The sequence below is a fragment of the Pinus tabuliformis genome, chromosome 1_2, assembly GCF_031772625.1.
Source record: "Pinus tabuliformis cultivar Carrire ecotype Pingquan chromosome 1_2, CPIR1, whole genome shotgun sequence".
Taxonomy (NCBI): Eukaryota; Viridiplantae; Streptophyta; class Pinopsida; order Pinales; family Pinaceae; genus Pinus; species Pinus tabuliformis.
The window spans coordinates 683256524-683281456 of NC_142298.1; the positions used below are offsets into that span (position 1 = coordinate 683256524).

The 24933-nt window shown below is 40.1% G+C and overlaps 1 protein-coding gene across 1 annotated transcript; it reads left to right on the top strand.

The window, feature by feature from the left end:
- The first annotated feature begins 388 nt into the window (after nucleotides 1-388).
- On the top strand, nucleotides 389-934 carry LOC149207546 (uncharacterized). Its single transcript, XM_089398078.1, has one exon. The coding sequence runs from the start codon at nucleotides 389-391 to the stop codon at nucleotides 932-934; it is 546 nt and encodes a 181-aa protein (XP_089254204.1).
- Nucleotides 935-24933: the final 23999 nt, after the last annotated feature.

Consider the following 24933-nt stretch of genomic DNA (forward strand, 5'->3'; position numbering starts at 1 on the left):
AGTGGCATCATACTTCATTAGGATCTCTCAATTGAGAGATCAACTCAAGGCTATTGATGAAATTGTATCTGATAAGGAACTTGTAACTACAACACTCTATGGTCTGCCTGACTCCTGGGATTCTTTTGCATCAAGTATCAGCGGCATAGAAAATGCACCTACCTTTGAAAGACTATGGACTGCTTGCACTCAATAAGAATCTAGGCTCATGTCTAAAGGATAGATTCCAAATCTAGGTGAATATTCTCAAGCTTTTGCAGCCCACGCAAAGACTAACAAAGGAAGAATAAATTTTGGAAGATTTCAAAGAAGTACATGAAGAGGACCTGCTCCAGGAAGAGGACGTGCTCCACAAAGAAGAACTCCTCCCTCTCAAGAAAGAAGGGACATGTCAATTGTTCAATGTTTTCGTTGCCAAGCATATGGTCACTATCAAAATAGGTGTCCTCAAAAGTATAATGATCGAAAAAGGAAAGGGAAGCAACATGTTTTTTCCATTGATCTTAATGAATCTTCATACAAGAGGATGCCTAGGAATAAAGATATTGATGATGATAATTATTCCTTTTATTCTGCTCTCACAGGATCTATTGCAGGTCATGAAGAAATTTGGTTGGTGGACAGTGGTGCCTCTAGGCACATGACTGGAAGTTGTGATAATCTCTTTGAATTAGTTGAAAAGAAGATATCTCAAAAGGTGGAGCTTGGAGACAATGGCAAGTATGAAGTCAAAGGCATTGGTTCATCATCCTTCCAATTGGACTCAGGAGGTAATGTTTCTATTAGCAATATCTTATATGTTCTTAGTTTGAAGAAGAATTTGTTATCCATTTCATCTCTTGAAGACCGAGGATATAGAATTGACTTTGTTGTTGGTCAAGTTCTAGTATGGAAGAAAGACTCCTTTGAATTTGCCAAAGTCATTGGTGTATGAATAGGAGGCCTATATCGTCTCCTTGGATGCTCAATCCAAGCCTTGGTACATAACACCTTTGAACTTTGTGAACTATGGCATCAAAGTTGTGCTCATGTTCATTACAAAGCTTTGACTAGAATGAAGGATTTTATTAAAGGTGTACTTGAAATCAAGAGTGAACATGATGGAGTTTGGAAAGGATGTGCTCCTGGGAAAAATGTCAAAGGACGATTTTCTAGCAGTGATAGTAGGTCTTGTTACCTACCACTTGTGGGTGACACCCATTTCTCCTAGATTGTCTTTAGCCAACAACCAACAACTCCTTGTAGCCCTATAAAGCTTAATGCGCCAGCATCTCTGCCACTTGAGCTGACCATCATGCACCCTCGCCCATCTGTCATGATCGTATGTTTGAAGGTGGGCCTTCCAACCCCGAAGGTATGACTTTCATTACGTAGTTGGGTATTTTTTCTTACTTATCATGGACACTTCTGGGCATGGATTAAGCGGGGGATTCGATGGAAAGAATGGGCTTGGTTTGTACTCTTGTCCCCTTGTCCAACTTGGTGGTTAACCTTATATCCTAGTCTCGCGGGGTCTCCTTTATTAGCTACTAGCTTTAGGAGTGGCATTACATGGAAATGCTGATTTTGGTTGCATGGTCCCACTTCCCGACTCCATGTACATCACTCCCCTCCGCTCATTATAACCCCTTTTTACATATTTCCCATCTAGGTCCACATTTGTCCATTCGGTTCACAATGAGTTAACCTCCCCCTCCCCTTGTCCACACTTTGGGTTGGGCCTGGAACGATGCTCCAAAGGTTGATGCAGCGAAAAAGAAAGTAAAAAGCATGATTTGGCTTCTCTCAACAGGAAATGTACCATAAAATGCAAAAGATGGTTGGAACATACAAATTTAGCACGTTGGCAAAAGCCAACATGAGCTCTACCCCTATCATCATGGGCATCACTGTGGTTCCTATGGCCCCTCATATTGCCCCCCTGCATCATTAAGGAACCCATGATTGTCCAAACCCTTGGTGGGCGATGAACTGCCCAACTTGAAAGGGGTAATCACTGCTATATCTTACACATCATGCTCTCATTGCCTGGAGCCTCGAGTAGATATAAAAGAAAAATCATGAAAAGACAAAATGCATATGAAGAAGGGTGGAAAAACAAAGGCCAAGATAACTCGTGTACCATGTTTTCTCCCTCCTACATTTATGCACCCAAGAGTGGGCCTCCCTCATCATAACTACCCTTGTACCGTGACACGTGGGTTAGAGCCTTCCCTTGATGCCCCATTCCGTTCCATTATTATATCACATGACACTGGCCATATGATGGATGTACCATGGACCTATCACTCCCTTGAAGGTTGAAACCACTAATAGGGTTTTTGATTAACCCCCTTCTTGAACTTGGAGACACTTGTACACTCTAAAGCCCATAATCCCATGGTAAGTTGGTTTCTGACCTTGTTGCCATTGATTTTGGCTTATGGGATGAGCTTGATGCTATCAACCTTTCCTTATGGAGAAATTTGTTTCATCATTTTACCTCTGTTGGAGTCAATGAAAAGTACCTCCTTGGCTAAGAGGGAGTGTTGAGAAGTTGTAGCTACGGTCAACATTTTCTTTTTTTGATCAAGTAAGAGTGGAACCTTCCATTAGTCAAGAGAAAATACATATTGTACAACAACAACACCAGCTCTATGAACCACTCAACAGACAGCTGGGTTGACTAATCAAAACTACATCAGGACTATTGTCAAAACAATCTGTCCACTAGAGAGTACATAGAAACTACCCTGTCTATCTAACCGTCCTCAGAGTGGCACTCTGGATAACCAGCGCACACGAACCCTTAAGCTCTTGATGTCAAAAGTCTCGCTTATCAACGAACCCGTAAGCTCTTGATGTCAAAATCTCGCTCATCAACGAACCCTTAAGCTCTTGATGTCGAGGGCCCACATAACCGAAGGCCTACAATGCATTCTCCTTAACCTTTGATTAGACTTACAACCCGACAACCGTGCGATCCTGCCTTCGGAGATCCGACGGTCAAAAAGTAATTTCGGGCCATCAACTTGCCCACTCTTTAATTTGTCTTACAGACCCGATGAGAAACTAAAACACTGCTCTATATATTTTTTGGTTCCGCTTGGGGATTAACCTTCGATCAGATTTTCACCCCGAACACCGTGCGATCCTTCCCTCTGAGATCCAGCAGTCAATAGCTCATTTCGGGCCATCAACTTGCCCACTTGATACTTTAACTTACAGACCCGATGAGAAACAAAACCACCTCTCTAAAATTTTTTCGGGTCCGCTTGAGGAATAGCCATCGATCATCTTTTCACCCCGAACACTGTGGTCCCATTCGACAGTCCAGAGCTAGTTTTGGGTCGGTAACTTGCCCACGCAATAATTTATTTTTCGGACCCGATGAGTATCATAAATCACCACACTAATGTTTTTCGGGTCCGTTTGAAGATTTAACCCTCATGTGGTTTTCCGCCCGAAATCCATAGGATGGTGGAGTTCAAGGCAATCTATGGTTGGCTGCCTGCCAACCAGCCCGCTGTTTACCCCTTGCGCTTGGTCCATTTTCCACTGTTTTCATCAGTCCCTGACTGCTGAATTTACATGTTCTAAGAATACTCCCTGTCTATGGTCGCCTGTCTGTGACAGTCCTCGCACAATGTCCCTAAGGGTGTCAATGCCCAAGTATATCTTCTATTACTTCTTGAACAAAGCACTCCTTCATTTGCCAAGCGATCTGCTAATCTGTTGGCTGTTCTGCGTACGTGAACAAATTGGAGTGTTCTCAGGGCTCTCAGGTGGGATTGTATACGTTGATAGACCTGCAATAACCGCCAGTGTTTTGACACTTTTTCTGGTGCTGTACCGTTGCATATCTTCTTGACCGAATTAATTATCAATTCAGAGTCTGCTTCTACAATAGCATTGTGTAAATATGACTTAATCAAGATTTCTAGGCATTGCTCTAAGGCCATGAGTTCCGCATATTATTAGTGGCATTCCCCAAATGACTATGAAAGATGATTTGTATGTATCCCTTCTCATCTCTTATGACTCCGCCATAACCAACCACTCCAGGGTTTCCTTTAGAGGCTCCATCTATATTGAATTTTAGAAAACCATGTGGAGGAGGTTGCTAGAATTCCTTACCCATTGTTGTATAGCTTGCGCTCTTGCTTATGCCCTGGGGGATCGGCAACTGGAGACCCAATTGCAAAAGTATATGTGCATCCTGGTTTAGAGGAGGGTTTTCGGGGGGTTTCTTTAGACAGGTACTTACAGTTTCTTTGAGCTGTCTTATAATCTGAGCTATGATGCTCTGTGTTGAGCCAATTCTGTTCTTGAAAATCCTGTTATTGCGTTCTTTCCAGACATCCCAGATCAAAAAACCTAGAATCAGAGTCCAGGCTTTGTTGACTGTTTCATTTTTTGAGAAATCTTTCCGCCAATTCTTTAAAGTGCCAGTAATGCTGGATGCGTCCCTGTCAGTTTGCCTGAAGATTGAGGCTACCCAATTCCACAAGGTAGAGGTGAATGGGCAGAGGTTGAGTAGGTGATCCATCATTTCTTCTTGTAGACCACACAATTGGCATCTAGATGGACCAACTAGACCTCTTTTCCGAAGATTTTCCCAAGTCAGAATCTTTTTATGATGCACCAACCACATGAACAGTTTAATTTTCATCCAGTGCGAGTTTTGCCATAGGTCCTTCCATATCTTATCAGGGTTTGGAAAGTCAAGCCCAATGGCAATTCTTTTGGCTTCTTTGAGGTTGAAGTTGCCTTCATTGTTTCTTCCCCATCTTAGTTGGTCAGACAATGTAGATGTTAAAATCTTTCTTTGTTCCAAGATGACTGCAAGAGCTTCTGCTTGGGCCTTCAAAGGGGTTTCTTCACTGTATCCCAGGTTCTTCCATGTTCTCCATTTATCCTTGTATCTTGTTTGATCCCAAAAATCACTTACCCTGAGTAAACCTTTATTGTCAGTGTCATTCTTAAGATTGGCTAATTCTTCTCTACACAGGTTAGGTTCCTGCTGCCAGTTATCCTCCCAAAACCATGCTAGGTTTCCATCTTTGATCTCCCAGAAACTGTGCTTCTGAACTATGGCTCTATTCTCCCAAGCACTGTTCCAAATGTGGGAGCCCTTGATGTGCCCAGACATCTGAATATGATCCCTTTCTTGCCAATTGTTTGCATACTTCTGTTTCCAAAGCTTGGCCCATGGGGTTGCCGACTCCTTTAGCCATCTCCACCAAAGTTTTGCCCCCCAAGACTTTGCTAAGGGTTTCAGGGTCATGAAGTCCCAGACCCCCATGGTTCTTAGGTTTACAGAGCTTATCCCAAGCTACCAAAGCCCATTTCTTTTTCTCTTCCCCTTTGCCCCAAAGAAAATCTCTTTGAATATTCCTGATGAGTTGCAAAACTCCTTTAGGGGCAGGAAGAGCTGAAAACATGAAGGTGGGAATAGTTTGCAGGACAACCTTTGTAAGCACTAGTCGTCTTGCTAAATTCAAAGACCTGCTTGTCCATTTCCTGATTTTATCCTGCAGTCTATTAGTCACTGGCTCCCAAACTTCCTTGCTCAGAGGTTTATCAGTGAGAGGTATTCCCAGATATTTGGATGGTAACTGATCTCTTTGAAAGCCGAGAATTCTGGAGAGGTTTCTCTAAATAGCAATGTCAGTATTAAAAAAGAAAATTTTTGATTTGGTGAGGCTTGAGAGCGGGTCTCCTTGTCGGAGGCCTCTCGAAGGCCTAAAGGTTCTGGATGGAGAGCCATTAAGTAGGATTGAAAAATTAGCTGTAGTAACAAGGGCCATTACCCATCTTATCCAGTTGTGGTTGAAGCCGTACGCTATTAGTACTTCCCTGATGTACGACTAGTTTAGCTTGTCATAAGCTTTCGCTAGGTCAAGCTGTATGATCATCCCCACTTGCTTATTGCTCTTAAGAGAATGAACCACCTCGTGAGCTTGAATGATGTTGTTTAGAATTTGCCTTCCTTCCACATAACCAGTTTGCTCCTTAGACACAAGCGTTGGAAGTAGGGGCTTGAGTCTGTTTGCAATTACTTTGGAAATAATTTTGTACACCACATTGCATAAAGCTATGGGTCTAAATCTGTCTGGTGTCATAGCTTTTTCCTCCTTTGGAATCAAAGCTATGAAAGAAGTATTGAGCGCCCTCAAAACGGTTTTGGATCTTCTCGAGTCCTCCACAACTTCAAGGATATCTTGTTTGACTATTTCCCAACATGCTTTGAAGAAGTCAACATTGAACCCATCCGGTCCTGGAGCTTTCCCATTTTGCATTTCTTTAATGACTTCAGTAACTTCCTCTTCAGTCACTGGCCTGTTAAGATTGTAATTGTCTTCCCTGGTTACAAGCTTTGGAATGTACTTTGTGAAGTTGTTGATAAATTGTGATTTGTCTACGAGAGGCTCCTTTGCTATGCTTTGGAAATGTTGTACCAGAGCACATTCCATTTCTTTGTGGGTGCTGAGCTCTTTCCCTTGAGTGTCTTTGAGTTTTGAAATCCTGTTATGTGACCTGTGATCCATGGTTGACTTGTGAAAAAACTTTGTGTTTCTGTCCCCTTCTTTAAGCCATTGCACTCTCGATTTTTGCCTTTAGAAGATCTCTTACTGGCATCTGTCTTCCCATTCCTGTTGAAGAGTGTCAGCTTGCATTTTTCTTTCCTCGGTAAAGCCATCTGTGATAAGGATCTGATTGATTCCTTGTAGTTTTTGTTCAACCTCTCTTTTAGCTTTGAAAATATTGCCAAACTCCTTTTTGTTCCATTCTTTAAGCCTGAGTTTGATGTGTTTCAGTATCTGTTGTAGAAGGAACATATTAGTGCCTTGAACGGGCAAATCTTCCACCCACCATTTACCAATATTACTGATGAAGTCAGGGTGGGTGAGCCAGACATTTTCAAACTTGAAAGGTCTGTTCCTCGGAGTGCCTATAAAAGAAGCTTCAAGTTGGATAGGCCAGTGATCTGAGCCTCCAAAAGGAAGGATTGATGCAGTCAAGTCAGGCCAGTGAGAAGTGTTGGCATTATGATTCAAGTATTGTCCTTGATGGCAACTCACTCAGAGGTTGGTACAGGTGCTCAGAGGTTGGTACAGGTGATGGCAACTTAATCAGAAGACAGATCTCTGTACAGCATGCCAAGGAAGCTCATACACGCCGTTTCGTTAAGCCCAAGTCGCGTGTACACGCTAGTTCGATTCAGAAAAAGCGCGTGTATGTGGAAAGGTTCCTTTGGTCCATGGTGGTTAGTCCTTGGAAGTTGTGCCTATGATTTCGGACCATTATGTCTCGACGGGCGTGTCGATCCCTAGTTTTAAAGTTGATGGTATTGTGTTACTATGGTTTTGGCTCTTGGTATTAAGCTAGGCCTAAGACTATATAAGGAGAAGAAGATCATTAGGCAAAATTATCTTTTCGACAAGGCTTGAATATCTAAGAGAGAAAGAGATCTGATATGCAGGGTTCGGGTTGCTTGATATGAGCTAAGGAGAGATCACATCGGTTGATGGAAGACTAGATCTAAGGATAGATCGGGATCTAATGGTTTGAAATGCACTATCATGATATGGTTGATTATGCGTATTTCTAGATCTGCATATTGTCGCAATGTTACGTTCTGGGTCTAACTAATGTCTGGTACAGCTGCAAATTGAGAAAGTTTATTTTTAGATCTGTACGCAGGTTGGATTCGGTAAAAGCACGTGTATACGCGGGTTTTGCTCATTGAAGTAGCGTATATCTTTTGAAGCTTGACTTTGGGTTTACAGTGGGGTCTGACTGTTATTGCAGAGTTCTGTAGTCTGCTCTGTGTTCTGGTAACTGGTGATTGACAGGGTTTAGTGGTTCAAGTGATTCAAAGTTTGGTTGTTTTATGCTTCAATGATCTGTTGTGGAAATTGAATGAATTGTGGTCTTCAGATTGTAATGTTGTGCTTCAGGAATATCCAAGTCTGAAAATGTATGAAAAGTGATACCTGAAAGAAGGAAGATTGTAGGTCAGCACCTACGTACTAGTATCTTGGCTAGTACAAGAACAAAGGGGGTTGGAGCTCCCTTCCAAGGAAGTTTGGAGAACGAGAGAAGGTTGTAGCCTTCTGCAGGTTGTAGCCTGCGTACTGGTATAAGGCTGCACCAGTACAAAAGATTGTAAACTGAAGTTTCATATTAAAGAAAGATAGAGACAACTTGCAGCAGGTGGTTTTCACCCACATTGGGTTTCCACCTTATATCTTGGTGTTCATGTGTGTGGCTTTTTATCTGTTCTGTTATACTGCACATGTTTACTGTTAATGTGGTGAATAATGTCCTGATGCACTTAATTGAAGAATAAGCTAACTAAATTGTGAGTTTTCTTCTTATACGCTGTTTTACTTCGTCACAGTAGCGTGTACACGCTGGTTCACTTAACTGAAGTAGCGTATATGTTTCTGAGCATTTAAAAAGTTTGATTAATCTGATAATACTGATTCACCCCCCCTCTCAGTATTATTTCCAACAATTGGTATCAGAGCAGGTCCTTCAGAGAAGCTTGATCGCTTGAAGGAAGATCATTCATCATGAGCAACTACGAGAAAGAAGCATCAATCAGGCCACCAGTGTTTGATGGAACAAATTTCAATTATTGGAAGGTAAGAGTTACTGCATATCTTCAATCTCTTGGTACAGAAGTTTGGGACATTGTAGAAACAGGCTATGCTTTTCCTTCAGCTACTCCTACAGATCCAGCTGAGAAAAAGGCATATGAAACAAATGCAAAAGCAGTCAGTACTCTATTAGGAAGTATATCTCAAACAGAATTCATGAAGGTCATGCACTTCAAATCAGCAAAAGAGATATGGGACAAAATGATCACTAGCTATGAAGGAGATGAACAGGTAAAGCAAGCTAAACTTCAAACTCTCAGGATTCAATATGAGACCCTCAAGATGTATAATGATGAAAGTGTGGCTAATTATTTTCTTCGGGTAGATGAGATTGTTAATTGTATGAAAAATTTGGGTGAAGAAATAAAAGAGACTATAGTAGTTCAAAAGATTCTAAGATCATTATCCCCCAAGTTTGAATCTAAAGTATCTGCAATAGAAGAAAAGGAAAATCTCAAAGTTCTCACTATGTCTCAGCTACATGGAATTCTAACTGCTTATGAAATGAGAAAGGGAGGTCCATCAGACAGAAGGGAAGCTGCTTTTAAGGCATCAAGAAAAGAAGATTACTATGAAGCAAGCCATGTTCCAGAAGAAGAGGAAGAAGAATCAAATTTTGTCAGAAATCTTCAAAGGGGTGCTGGAAGGTTCAGAGGTAAGCTACCTTTCAAATGCTTTGCTTGTGGAAGAGTAGGTCATTATGCTGCAAAATGTCCTAATAAGGATAAAGGAAAAGAACCTGCTAGATGGAATAAGAAACAAAGTGCAAATAAGAAAAGCTACTACACCCATGAAGATAGTGATGGCTTATCAAATAGTGATGAAGATGAACAAGGTAATAAATATAAGCTATTAATGGCATTTGAAGATGATGATTATGAGGATGCTGTAGATGTGGATAATCTCTATAATGAAATTACTAGACTCAAGAGATGCATAGAAGAAAAGAGTGTGATCATTGATACTTTGCAATTTCAAATTGATGAAAAGGAAAAACATCTTGAAAAACTAGAAGGTGAAATTGTTGGTCTCAGAAAAGAAATTGAGAAAACAAAAGCTATTAATCTTAAGTTTGTCAAAGGATCTGAAACTTTGGATGAGATTATCAATGTGCAGCGGTCTCCTCTAAACAAGACAGGTTTGGGCTATAATGGAGAAACCTCTCAAGCATCCACCTCAAAAAATTATCTTGATGCAGCAAGAAGAAATGAGCAGAAGAACAATGAAGATAATCAGGTAAAGCAGGGACGAATTACAAACAGAAACTATCAGGGACAATCCTTCTTAAGGGTGAACAAAAGCTACAACCAACCACAGGTAAAATCTTCTCAGTTTGGCACAAGAATAGATGAAAATAGAAATTACAATCAGTTGGCTGGTAGATTCAATAACCGCAGAAGCTTCTTCAATGGGCAATGCTTCTCTTGCCATAACTTTGGTCACAAAGCAGCTCAATGTGTTGCATATAAAACAATCATGACTAGGGAAGCTCAAAAACAAAGAAGTATGACAGGGATTACAAAGAGGACCTATAACAACTTTTCGGTTCTTGAAAATGAAGTTGAATGTTCTATTTGCAATAATTTTGGTCATAAAGAATCTGAATGCAGGAGCAGGTTTCAGGAGAAAAAGGAACAAGCCACGAGCACCAAAAAATGGAGAATAAAAGAACCTCAGACAGAAAGATGTGGGATAGCGTTTTATGCAGAAGGACAGGAAAATCTATGGTACATTGACAGTGGATGTTCGAAACATATGACAGGTGATAAAGAAAAACTTGAATCTTATTCTACTTTAGAAAAGGGAAAGAAAGTTTCTTTTGGAAATGATACTCCTGCAACTATAAAAGGAAAAGGTATTGCTCCTTTGAAAGAAAAGGTCAAGGCTGGAAATGTTTTGTATGTTGATGGATTGAAGCATAATCTTCTAAGTGTCAGCCAGATGTGTGATCAAAAAACCGAGGTTATTTTCAGATCGAATGGATGTCTTGTTCGTGATCTTGATACAGGTAAAACAGTTCTCAAAGGCAAAAGAACTCCAAATAATCTGTACATATTTGAAGAAGGACAACAACAATGCTATCTTAGCAAGGATGAAGAGCACTGGTTATGGCATCGAAGGTTGGGACATCTAAGCTTCTCACAAATAAGGAAAGCATGCAAATATCAGGCAGTTCGCGATCTTCCAGATATCAAAATTCCAGACAACACCATATGCAAATCTTGTCAGTTTGGAAAGCAAACCAGAACTAACTTTCCAGAGAAGGAAGGATCAGCTAGCTTGCCTCTTGAGCTAGTCCATACAGATGTATGTGGTCCATTTAGGAAAAGGACACCTCGAGGAGAAGAATATCTGATATTATTCATTGATGATTTCTCAAGGTTTGTTTGGTTAGGGCTTATGAAGCACAAAGATGAAGCATTCGAAAAATTCAAATCCTTCAAAGCATTGGCTGAAAATGAATCAGGACACAAAATTAAGTGCCTCAGATCTGACAGAGGTGGGGAGTTCACATCAAATGAATTTTTTGATTTCTGCGATGAACATGGGATAAGAAGAGAATTCTCTACAGCTAGAACTCCTCAGCAAAATGGGGTTGTGGAAAGAATGAACAGAACTATCCAACAAATGGCTCGTGCTATGCTCGATGAATCAGGTACTCCTGCAACCTTCTGGGGTGAAGCTGCACATGCTGCTGTTATCATTCTTAACAAAACAAATGTCCGAGTAAACAACACTCAAACACCTCATGAGCTTTGGAGTGGTAAAACTCCTTCCGTGAAGCATTTCAAAATCTTTGGGAGCAAATGTTATATTAAGAATACTGATGAGCAACTTGGCAAACTTGAACCTAGAGCAGATGAGGGCATTCTTCTTGGTTATTCTCCACATAGCAAAGCATACAAGTGCTACAATAAAAGACTTGGCAGAATTGTTGACAGTATTGATATAGTGGTTGATGAGAAGGGATATATTCCTAGGCAAGTTCATCATGAAGACATTGAAGAAGATGAAGGTTACTCTCAAAGGCGAAATGATGAAGAAGAAGAACCTCAAGAAGAAGAAGAATCTCAAGAAGAACCAGAGGAGCAGACAAGAATAGAAGAGAAGACTCCATCCAGATATGTCCAAAAGAATCATCCAGAAACTCAGATTGTGGGGCAGAAAGAAGCAGGAGTACAAACAAGAAGGACACTTGCAGAAGCTTCAAGCTACTTGGCTCTACTCTCCTCCATTGAACCACAAAATGTGAAAGAAGCATGCAAAGATGAATGTTGGGTCAAAGCAATGGATGAAGAACTTGAGCAAATCGAAAAGAACAACACTTGGGAATTAGTTCCTAGACCAAAAGATAAGAATGTAATAGGAACAAAATGGGTCTTCAAGAATAAGTTAAATGAAAATGGAGAAGTAATTAGAAACAAGGCCAGACTTGTTTGTAAAGGGTATGCACAGCAAGAAGGAATAGATTTTGAAGAGACCTTTGCTCCTGTGGCAAGACTAGAGGCCATCCGAATGTTCCTTGCTCTCTCAAGCTTTCAAAACTTCAAGGTATTTCAAATGGACGTGAAATCAGCCTTCCTGAATGGAGACTTAGAAGAAGAAGTATATATTGAGCAGCCAGATGGGTTCATTCTTGGGAATGATTCCAAACCTTGTATGCAGATTGAAAAAGGCACTCTATGGGCTCAAACAAGCTCCAAGGGCTTGGTACTATCGGTTGGACAAATATCTTCACCAACAAGGCTTTTCAAAAGGATCAGCAGATAGCAATCTCTATATAAAAGTTGAAAATAACAAATTGCTAATTCTTGTTGTTTATGTAGATGATATTATTTTTGGCAGCAATGAAGAGACCATGAGTCAAAACTTTGCCTTGGTTATGCAGAAAGAATTCGAAATGTCACTTCTTGGAGAATTGACATATTTTCTTGGATTGCAAATCCAACAAAATGAAGGAGGTATCTTCTTGTCTCAAACCAAATACCTCAAGCAGATCTTGAAGAAGTATGGCATGGAAGAGTCAAAGCCAGTATGTACACCCATGGTTACAGGATGCAGCCTCAGTGCAAATGATGAATCAGCAGCAGTTCACCAACCCACTTATAGATCCATGATTGGGAGTTTGCTTTATTTGACAGGTACTCGACCAGATATTACACATGCAGTAGGAATGGTTGGAAGATTTCAAGCCAACCCAAAGGAAACTCATCTTCAGGCAGTCAAAAGAATCTTCAAATATCTTCAAGGGACCCAAAACTATGGCTTATGGTATCCTAGAAATACAGATCTCACTCTTCATGCTTACACAGATGCAGATTGGGCTGGAAGTGTGGATGATAGGAAAAGCACAAGTGGAGGTGCTTTCTTCATGGGTTCCAGATTAGTATCTTGGTTCAGCAAGAAACAAAGTTCGATTGCCTTATCTACAGCTGAAGCAGAATATGTGGCTGCAGCATCTTGTTGCACACAACTTCTTTGGATGATGCAGACCTTGCAGGACTTTCAAATCACTTGCACTCCACCTGTCTCTATCTTATGTGATAATACAAGTGCAATCAGCATTTCAAAGAATCCAGTCATGCACTCAAAGACCAAGCACATACCAATCAAGTACCATTTTCTTCGGGAACAAGTGCTTGAGCAGAAGGTCAAGTTGGAGTATGTTCCTTCTAAGGAGCAAGTTGCTGATATTCTCACAAAACCACTGCCCAGGGAAACTTTTGAATATCTCAGACAAAAGCTGGGAGTAGTTGATGCTTCATCCTGTTGTTGAAGTTTGTTTGTTCTACAGAAAAGTTGGTATACGCAGGTTACGGAAGGAATATGCGCGTATACACGCGGTTTCATGATGGGTAAGTCGCGTATATGTTGGACGCTTGTTGCAGAAAGTATATCCGCGTACATACGCTGTTCTATACAGGAAAAATCGCGTATATGAAGTTTTGAACAGCAAGGGAAAACTCTGGAGTTCTGAACAGCAATGGGAATGTCAGAATTCTTCAGGCACAGTTTCAGGGAGTGCAACAGGCACAGGTTCAGGGGGAGCAGATAATCTTCCAATGATGCATTGTTGGCATTATCTTAAAGCTTTTGGTTCTAGTTCACATTTGGTGTTGATTTCAGGAGGAACAAAGGCGAAAGGAGAACAGAAGGATCTCTTGGTTGCTGATCTGAATGGTGATTATCAGATGCTGCTGGTGACTTTCATAAGTCTTGGTCTAGTTATTTCGTCTCTATGTCATATATCGCTTTTGTGGTATCTCTTTCATGGTGTCAAGGTCATGTAACGGCCTATTTTTGGTTTCCCCACTATGCCTGGGATGATTGATGCAATGTGATTGGTTGTCATCTATAAATTTTTGATGTATACCCACTTGGTTGGGTGGATGAGTCAATTTTTTTGTATATCCTCACTTAGTTGAGAGATGGATGTATGTATGAGTCCTAAGTGATAGGAAGGTCCTTTATGATGTATAGAGTCATGTTCTTCTTGAAGAACATCTTTTGCAGATCTTGCCTACAGTCAGGAAGAGCATGTACAACACACCTCAGCGGTACAGAGATTCAGCATGTACTCAGAGGGAGCATGGACAGATTGGTACACCTTGGCATATACAAAGGGGGAGATTATTCAGAGATTTCAGCAGGTACTCAGGGGGAGTATGGACAGTGTGATTCAGCAAAGGAAGAGAATATCTTGGTCCACCCTTTGCCCTTGATGTCAAAGGGGGAGAATGACTTGGTGACTTGGTGTGGTGGTTGCCATCAAGTCCAAAGGGGGAGATTGTTGGCATTATGATTCAAGTATTGTCCTTGATGGCAACTCACTCAGAGGTTGGTACAGGTGCTCAGAGGTTGGTACAGGTGATGGCAACTTAATCAGAAGACAGATCTCTGTACAGCATGCCAAGGAAGCTCATACACGCCGTTTCGTTAAGCCCAAGTCGCGTGTACACGCTAGTTCGATTCAGAAAAAGCGCGTGTATGTGGAAAGGTTCCTTTGGTCCATGGTGGTTAGTCCTTGGAAGTTGTGCCTATGATTTCGGACCATTATGTCTCGACGGGCGTGTCGATCCCTAGTTTTAAAGTTGATGGTATTGTGTTACTATGGTTTTGGCTCTTGGTATTAAGCTAGGCCTAAGACTATATAAGGAGAAGAAGATCATTAGGCAAAATTATCTTTTCGACAAGGCTTGAATATCTAAGAGAGAAAGAGATCTGATATGCAGGGTTCGGGTTGCTTGATATGAGCTAAGGAGAGATCACATCGGTTGATGGAAGACTAGATCTAAGGATAGATCGGGATCTAATGGTTTGAAATACACTATCATGATATGGTTGATTATGCGTATTTCTAGATCTGCATATTGTCGCAATGTTACGTTCTGGGTCTAACTAATGTCTGGTACAGCTGCAAATTGAGAAAGTTTATTTTTAGATCTGTACGCAGGTTGGATTCGGTAAAAGCGCGTGTATACGCGGGTTTTGCTCATTGAAGTAGCGTATATCTTTTGAAGCTTGACTTTGGGTTTACAGTGGGGTCTGACTGTTATTGCAGAGTTCTGTAGTCTGCTCTGTGTTCTGGTAACTGGTGATTGACAGGGTTCAGTGGTTCAAGTGATTCAAAGTTTGGTTGTTTTATGCTTCAATGATCTGTTGTGGAAATTGAATGAATTGTGGTCTTCAGATTGTAATGTTGTGCTTCAGGAATATCCAAGTCTGAAAATGTATGAAAAGTGATACCTGAAAGAAGGAAGATTGTAGGTCAGCACCTACGTACTAGTATCTTGGCTAGTACAAGAACAAAGGGGGTTGGAGCTCCCTTCCAAGGAAGTTTGGAGAACGAGAGAAGGTTGTAGCCTTCTGCAGGTTGTAGCCTGCGTACTGGTATAAGGCTGCACCAGTACAAAAGATTGTAAACTGAAGTTTCATATTAAAGAAAGATAGAGACAACTTGCAGCAGGTGGTTTTCACCCACATTGGGTTTCCACCTTATATCTTGGTGTTCATGTGTGTGGCTTTTTATCTGTTCTGTTATACTGCACATGTTTACTGTTAATGTGGTGAATAATGTCCTGATGCACTTAATTGAAGAATAAGCTAACTAAATTGTGAGTTTTCTTCTTATACGCTGTTTTACTTCGTCACAGTAGCGTGTACACGCTGGTTCACTTAACTGAAGTAGCGTATATGTTTCTGAGCATTTAAAAAGTTTGATTAATCTGATAATACTGATTCACCCCCCCTCTCAGTATTATTTCCAACAAGAAGGAGGTCCTCTGAGATTATAAATCTATCTAGTTTAGAGTCAACTTGAGAAACCCCTCCCCTCTTATTGTTCCAGGTGAAAGTACATTTATTGTCTCCGTGTCCACGAGCCTCATATCATTTAGGAAGTTTTGGAAGGCAATGGAGTCTCTGCCTAGTGTTCTTGTCTTGCCTTTTTTATTTTTATTTTTATTTTTCTGTAAGAGATCTGGTCATATTAAAATCCCCTCCCAGAATCCAGGGCATAGTAGGATGTCTCTCTCTCAACTCCTCCAGTGAGGTGAGAAGCCTGAGTTTGTCTTCAAGTTTTTGAGGACCATAGACATTTGTGATCATATATATTTCCTTATCACCCAAAGGTTGGATCACCATTGAAAGAAAGCATCCAGGATTCCAAGTTTCTGGGGATTCCGGAGTGTGAGAATCCCGCATGCCATGTTGTTTGCTTTAACTTCTAGAGACTCATACTTAATGAGCCATTTGCTATGTATCTCTCTGATTTTATCTATTGAACATTTTGTTTCCTGGATAAACACCATGTCTGGTTTTTCTTCTTTTATTTTATTGCTAAGATTTCTTTGTTTTCTTTTACTTCCTAGACCCCTAATGTTCCAGGTTGTGAGCTTCATTATGAAAGATTTGTAAATGAGTAACTAGTAAGATATTTCATCTTACCTAAGCTAATCATGAGTTTCCCACACTCTATCAACAACTCATTCTGTCTTTTCCTTCCTCTTTTCTTGCCTGGGTTCTTGGAAGAGTGTCCTAATGTTGCCTCCATCGTTTTAACCCCTCTATTTTCTTCGCTGTCATGGTTTCTTTTGACTCCAGAACCCTTTGCTTGAGATCTCTAGAGGAAGAGCTGTTGTACTCTGTCAAACTCCTCTTGTGGTAGAGAATCAACCCCTTTGGTGGTTCCCTGCTCCAAGAACTTTTCTAGATCGAGATTCTCCCTCTCAAGAATCTCCTGTAGTTCGTGGTCCTTTGTTCCAACTTCACTTGGGGTCATCTCATGGTCCCTGCCAAGTTCCATGATGCTTGGCAGATCTTCCTTTAGTTTGCTGTTCTCAGGTACATCCTCCATGCTAGCATCTTTTTCCTTCTCTGCAGGATTATCCTCCGATGCTTGGTTCATCGCATTGTTCCCACCTTCTTCTTCTAAAATCTTGAAACTGTTATGACTTGGGTGTTTATCCTCGCTAGTTTTCCTTTGGTACTTTTTCCTCCTTTCCCTTTGCCTCCCATCTTGGTAAAACCTTCAGGGTCTTTGCCTTTGTTGGTTTTCATATTTTCCTCCAGTTTGTTTAAAGGGCAATCTTTGATGAGGTGCTCGTGTTCATGACATTTACGACATCTGAATGGGACATGTTCATAGTCCATCGCCTACACCCATTCTTCATCATAAACTTCTAGAATGATTTCATCTAGAAGTGCTCCTGATAGGTCCATTTCTACACATATGCGAGCAAAGGAGGTGTATTTTCCTCGTAGAGTTGCCTCTGATATTTTAAAAAAATGACCTAATTTATTGCCTATGGCTTTTAAGGATTCAGGCAGCCAGTAATCTAAAGGTAGGGAGTAGAGTCTTATCCATACTGGTACTGATGTGAATGTTTCTCGTTCCGGGACAAAATTCATCACCCATGGTCGCATGTAGAGGCCAGCCACAGCATAAAAGTATGGTCCTCCTTTGAACACTCTGTCTTTGTCCTCTAGGTTTGTGAACACCACTGTGAAGAAACCCTTGGACCCAAGGTGGAGGGTTATTTCCCCCTTAGGTTTCCATTGGTTTCTTATCCAAACCTGCAAAGCCTTCTCTGTTGGCCATATCCCCATAAATTTACATATAACTACGTATGTCGCCATGTGATCCCTGTGCTCCTATAGCGTTGGATTATTTAAAACAACCTGGGGTTTAATGGCTGACCTGGGTTTGCAGAGTCCTGTCACACTCTAACTGCTGCCTTCTGTTCTCCTCTCCTCTAACTTCCTCATGATTCTCTTCCTGCTCATGAGAACTGATGTTTTCCGGTTTTTCTGTGCTGATCCTCTCTGTTTCTGCCTCCATTGGTTTTTTGAAGCGATTTGAACCCGCTTCCTTGCTTCTGTTTGCCACTACATGGCTGTAGGAGGGAGTAGAACTCCCCCCTCCTCGCCCCTCCATGGCTACCAACAATAATCCCTTGTTGGTCCAAACCCTCGTTCTGCGCTTTCCCCCGCAGCGCCGTCTTCTTCGCTTTTCAACAAAGCCACTGAGTTAATCCGAGGTTGTACTGCTATCCAACTACGATTGATATTTTCATCGTCAAAGTTAAAGGAGAAATTAATTGGTTTCTGGATGTTCAAGTTGGCCTCAACTTGATAGGTCGGTCCCACTTCATGAAGGGGTTTGACCCAAGGTAAAAAACCCACTTGATTGGTCTACTATATATTGGCATCTCGACTCACCTCAGTTGTCATCATCACAAGATTAATTCAGAATTTTTCTACAAGAAGACATCGGGTCACACGCGCGAAGAAGAAGAAGACTGATTTGACAAGCGAGTTTCACTTTTCATTCTCTGCGTTGACCAATGTTGACTTGGATTCCTCTCCTATTGTTTGACTGAACTTTTGACTGAGGTTGGAGGCCGCATATTCTTGATATCTTTGACTAGTTGTTGGACAAGTTCTTGGAGTTGTTTTTGGGTGTTGACTAAGGTTTGATCGCAAGTCAAACTCTGTGGTTTGACCGAGATTCTGTGAGCTACTACAAGATCGAATTTCTGCTCCTTTGACCATCTGCTGCAGGGAAAAATTTGGCCCCTTTGATTGTGAGAAGAAGTTGACTCTTCTATCTCTCATTTGACTTAATTTGACTTGCCATTTATTGTGGTCAAAGGGTTGACATTTTGACTAGAAAAATTAGATTTACAAATTGGATGAATTGAACAATTTCTCATAAGGAAATATTACCGGGTTTTCCCCCTTGTGGGGTTTTGTCCCAAGAAAATTTTGGTGTCCCTTGTATCATTGTTTCATTGTGATCTTCGCTGCTCTACTAAATATTATGGTTGAAATTTTCTAAGTATAACTGCTTGACGATTTGAATGCTTTAAGAAGAAAAATTATATCATTGGAAGTAGTTATCAGATAGAAAATTGTTCTAGTCTATCTTGTTACTAGAAAATTAACAGAAATGCATGTTCCCTTCATTCTTTTGTTTGCAAGGAATGCCTCCTTGCTCACCACATATTCCCGCAAATATGTCCTCAATGTCACTGTCACATCTGCTAAAATCATTTATCAGAGGATCATCAAAATGCAACCCTAAAGATCTGCCCCTGTGCCAACCAATAAAAGTACTCATGGAATCTAGGCCATTTTCCTATCCCTGAGCAACATTTGTTCTTTTTGTATGGCTGATTTTATTAATGAATTATCCAAGTTCTTGTTCATTTTTGTTAAATGAAACCAATCAAGAAATTCTCCTTGAACATATGTCTTAACCCTTTGCTCAAATGTGTCTATTTCTTTAGTGTACATATCATAATTATCATAGAGAGGATTGCTTTGAAAACCTATAGTATAGGATTTTGGATTGAGCTATATAAATTTCTTGCATTCTTCAAATTGATACCCTCACTTCCACCAGGATTTTGTTCAGTGATGTCATCATAATTTTCATGATAATCTTCATCTGCATAGTCAGTCGTGCTGTCTCCTTCATATTCTGGGCATAAACCTTCTTTTACAACAACAAGAACCCATCATCCTTTGGAGCCTCATTGCCTGAATCTTCTTCATTCAAAACACCACCTTTGTTACCTTCAAAGAGACCAAGAAGACATTCCTGCTGTAGAGCAGTCCATAAATATTGACAAATGTCCTCATACTTTGCAATCCTAGGCCACTGTGCTTGAGAAAGTTCTCAACCAAAGTTTTAAGAGAAGGTATAGTTTTTGGACTGCAAGATTTCTTGAGTACAGGAATTTACAAGGTAAGTTCCTAAGATAGAACGCCAAAGGACACCACTCACAAACAGATCACAAATCAATACACCAATATTCTTGATGTGGTTAAAACCCTCAAAGAGGGAAACGGTCCATGACCTGAGCCAACGCGGCCACTTCAGGCAATTTATTAATAAAAGAAAGAAAATTTTCATAAGCTTCTCTCATGAACGGTCACCTTACAAATGACCCTCCATGCTCTTTAAATAGAGATCATGGACAAATCGGGTGTTAAGCCACAGATCAAGTGTCGATAATACCGAGGAGAGAATGAACCGTCAGATCACTTCATGTATAGAACATATCGTGATCGTCAGATTGTAAGTTACAAAAGTACATAATAAAGAAACACACTTTACCTAACTCTATACTAGACCAAATTATACTTAACTATTTCCTATGTGTCGGAATATCCTAACATCCCCCCTTAAGAACAACTTGGGATATGATTGAAGGATGTACAAATATGGCATTATAGGAGAAGGAAGGAGGCATTAGAGCCTATCCCCCCTTAGTGACAACTTCCTGAACTCCAACCATAAATCGAAGTTTAGTAAACTACGCCTCTCTGAGAGCCTTTGTAAAGATGTCTGCAACTTGATCATCGGTTGAACATTGGCCGTGGATGAGCTTTTTGATGAAGTGCATGTGTAGTTCAATGTGTTTGCTACGCTAATGTTGGACTGGATCTTTGCATAGTTGAATGGCACTTTGATTATCACACCAAAGTGTAGTCGGATGCTGCTGCTGAAAGCCAAACTCCGACAGGATCTGATGAAGCCATAGGGCTTCCTTACTAGCTTCTACGACGCCACGATACTCTGCTTCTGTTGAAGAAAGAGAAATGGCACTTTGTTTCTTGAAAGCCCATGTAATAGGTCTAGAACCAAGAGTGAAGACATAACCTGCAGTAGACTTCCGATCATCAGGGTCATCGGCCCAATCAGAATCAATGAAAGCAACCAATAGAGGAGATGCTTCTGCACTATAATGAATCCCAAACTGAACTATACCTTGAACATAACGAAGTATTCTTTTAGTTGCTTTCCAATGAATTTCATGTGGGTTTTTCATAAATCGAGCAATAAGGCCAACAACAAAGGAAAGGTCAGGATGAGTATGGGTCAAATACAAAAGTTTTCCTACAAGTTGATGGTATAAGGTAGCATCAATTTCAGGGGAAGTACAAGTGATTGAAAGTTTGGCTCCAGACTGAAAGGGAGAAGGGCCTGGCTTACAATCTTCCATGTGAAAGTGGCGTAGAAGATTACAGGCATACTTAGACTAGGAAAGGGAAATACCTTCCTTGGATTGCAAGACTTGAAGACCAAGAAAATAATGCAAGTGTCGTAAGTCTGTCATTTCAAACTGCCTTTTAAGGCTGGACTTCACATGGTTTATAAGGTTGGGATCACTACCAGTAAGGATAAGATCATCAACATAAGAACAAGAATGATAAGAGACTTACCCACTTTCTTGGTGTAGACAGTATTGTCAGAATGACACCTAGAAAAGCCAGTATCTAAAATAAAGCTATCCATTTTGCATACCAAGCTCGAGGGGCTTGCTTGAGACCATAAAGAGATTTCTTAAGCCAACATATAACACTGGAGTCTGTTTGTATAAAGCCAGGAGGTTGTTCCATATAGATTTCTTCATGCAAGAAGGCAGATTTAACATCCATTTGAAAGAGGCAGCAAGGGAAATAACAAGACGTATAGAGTTCATTTTGGCAACAGGGGAGAAGGTTTCAGTATAGTCAATGCCTTAAACTTGTGAAAAACCTTTAGCAACAAGACGAGCTTTATGTTTATCAACTTTTCCATCTGGTCCATACTTGGTTTTGTAAACCCATTTGCATCTAACCAGTTTTCGTCCCTTTAGAAGAGGAACAAGATCCCATGTATCATTTGCCAATAATGAACGATATTCTTCATTAATAGCTATGACCCAATCTGGATGGCCTGAAGCTTCTGCAAAGGTGTCAGGATCATAATTCGTTGAAGCTTGAGCTAGTAAAGAAGAGGCTCTATCGAATTGAGAACGTGTACGTCAATGATCTGTAAGATCACCTGCAAGAGCACACGCTGCATCTCGAGTAGCACAGACCCATTTTGGAAGCTGAGGAGTTGAAGGAGGATCCTGAGAAGGTGGGGGAGGATTGTCATCCTCGCTATCATCATCTGAAGAAGAAATATTTTCAGAAGTAGAAGGGATAGAGAGAGGTGGTACATCTGCCGAACTAGGCTCGTAGGTCGATATATTTTCAGCAAACTTTGCATCTCTTCTAATGATAACATTTTTGGACTTAAGTGGAATAAGTCTATATCCTTTGACATCTTCAGAATATCCAACAAAAATACATTTTTCACTCTTAGGTTCTAAAGCTTTATGTTTCTCATCTGGAATATGGGCCCATGCTTCACTTCCAAAAACACGAAAGTGACTTAATCTAGTTTAATGGAGCTCCATGCTTCTTCTGGAGTGATATTCTTTAAAACCTTAGTAGGAGTGCGATTTACTATGTAATTTGCACAGTTAATTGTTTCTGCCCAAAAATTAAGACTAAGTCATTTAGATTGAAGCATACAATTAGCCATTTCCTTTAAGGTGCGATTCTTCCTTTCAACTACACCATTTTGTTGTGGAGTATATGGAACAGGGTGTTGCATTTGAATTCCATGCTCAGTGCAAAAGTTGATGAATTTGTTGTTAACATATTCTCCGCCATTATCAGTTCTTAGCTTAATAATTTGATGTCCATATTGTTTTTCAACAAAGGCCTTAAAGGCCAAGAACATGTTAAATACTCCACTCTTGAGTTTTTAGAAGTATACTTAAGTGCGTCTGGAGAAATCATCAATGAAAGTTAAGAAATACTTGTAGCCAGAGAATGAAACAACTGGAAGTGGACCACATAAATCACTATGCACAAGCTGTAAAGGGGCTGAGGCATGCCAAGAGACACGTTTTTCAAAACTATATCGATGATGTTTTCCGAGTACACATGCGGAACAAACACCATCTCTGTAAAATACCATAGGAAGACCTGTCACCATATTTTCTTTACATAGATTTTGAAGGGAGCGATAGTTTAAGTGACCAAATTGCTCATGCCAAAGTTTGCTCACTTCATTATTTTGAGCAACAAATACCGAGTGAAGAGTTGATGAACCAAAGTTGTTAAACTTATACAACCTTGTAGAATCATCAGCAATGCCAATAGCTAAAATCTGTTTAGGATCTCTTAGGTCCTTAATTACAACATCGTGACGTGAAAATTCAACGGTTTTACCTTCACCTGAATGAGTTATTTGATATATAGATAGAAGGTTGCAGGATAAGGTTGGAACACATAATACATCATTAAATTGACCATTGTCTAGATGAACAGTTCTAGTCCTTACAACACTAAGAGATCTATTATCACCAACATATATTTTTGGTGTTACAATCATTTAAAGAAGAAAACATGGCTTTTTTTTTGGCCATGTGATAGAAGCTCCAGAATCAATCAGCCACTCATGAGAATGAGAATGAGAAGAAGAAGATACATTTAGTGCATAACCAAATTGAGATGCTTGACAACCACAAGAAAAAAAGTGCTATTCCTGAAGATGAAGTTGAAGTTGAAGAGTGATCCAAAGGGATGTTATGCTTCTTCATTGCTGCTTCCAAGGCTTCCATCTTCTTAAAACATTTGGATTCTAAGTGGTCATCCCAATTACAAAAGTGGCAATGTGTACCAGTGTTCTTCCCTTTGTTTTTATTTTCCTTATCATTTTGTTGAAATGGTTTTTCATTTTGAGACTAAAATTTCTTAGGACCCTTGTTTGGTTTAGAACCATTCTTTTTAGGATACTGCTTCTTAGGATTCTTTGAATTTGGTTGTTGTTGAATGGCTAAGGCTTTCTTAGAAGAGTTTCCAAGATTAAGAATACCAAGATGTAATAGTTTTTCTTGTTCTTTTATTAAAGAATCACAAAAGACATCAAAAGAGGGGGACTTGTAGTCTTGTCCTTGAGAAATAAAGGCTTCTCTAGTAGAATGGAAGGTGGAAACAAACACAGAGTAGGCTGGTCCCAACTTAGTAAAAATGGAATAGATAAGGCTACCATATTCTTTTTTAACCTTAACACCTTCTAAGAGAAGTCTAAGGGTCTTGAACTTGGACAAAAAATCTTTAATGGAAGAAAAATTATTGGGGTCCAATGTAAGCAACTCATTTTCGAGTTGATGGGCTCTAATTTCATTTTTAATTCCAAAAACTTTAGTGAGCTGTTTCATTGATTCATTAGGGGTATCAAGTTCTGCAATAGAGAATCTAAGGTATGGAGAAATAGACATCCCTATCAACTCACGTGCTAGATCTTGCCTATTTTCCCATTTGGCTGCCTTATCTTCATCTTTAGGTTTAGTTTCTTGGTCTGAGGTTATTCTGTAAAGACCTTTACTTCTAAGTAAATCCACTATGTAGGACCACTATTGGAAGTAGTTGGTGCTGTCAAGAATAACTTGGCATGGACTTTTCATTTTAACAGAAACTGAAGTTGTAGATGCTGAAACTAAGTGTCCCAATGGAAAGATCTCGAAACATTAGGTTGATTAAGAAAAACGGCTTTGAAAATGGCCTCCGGATGAAGAAGTTATGGCTTTTTGAATAAAAGTTGTTGAAAACGCTGATGAAGTGCGTGAATGTGCGGAAGTGAATGATAATGTTATATTTAAAAAAAAAAACCCCTCTTTCCAAACTTAATCTAATTAGCTCACTCTTCTTTTTATTATTATTATGTGACCCACTTTTTTAAATAAGTGAAAATCACTTTTACCATGATACTTTATGAGCTACCCACTAAATTGTAACTTAAATAAAAGATAAAGAGACTTTAGAATTATAAGTGACTCACTTTTTATAATGGGTGAGAACACTTTTACATAAAGTAACTTTATAACATAAGTTACATGTGCTTTTTGAAAAAGTAACTCAACAAAAAGAAAGATTTGAACTCAAGACCTCTATT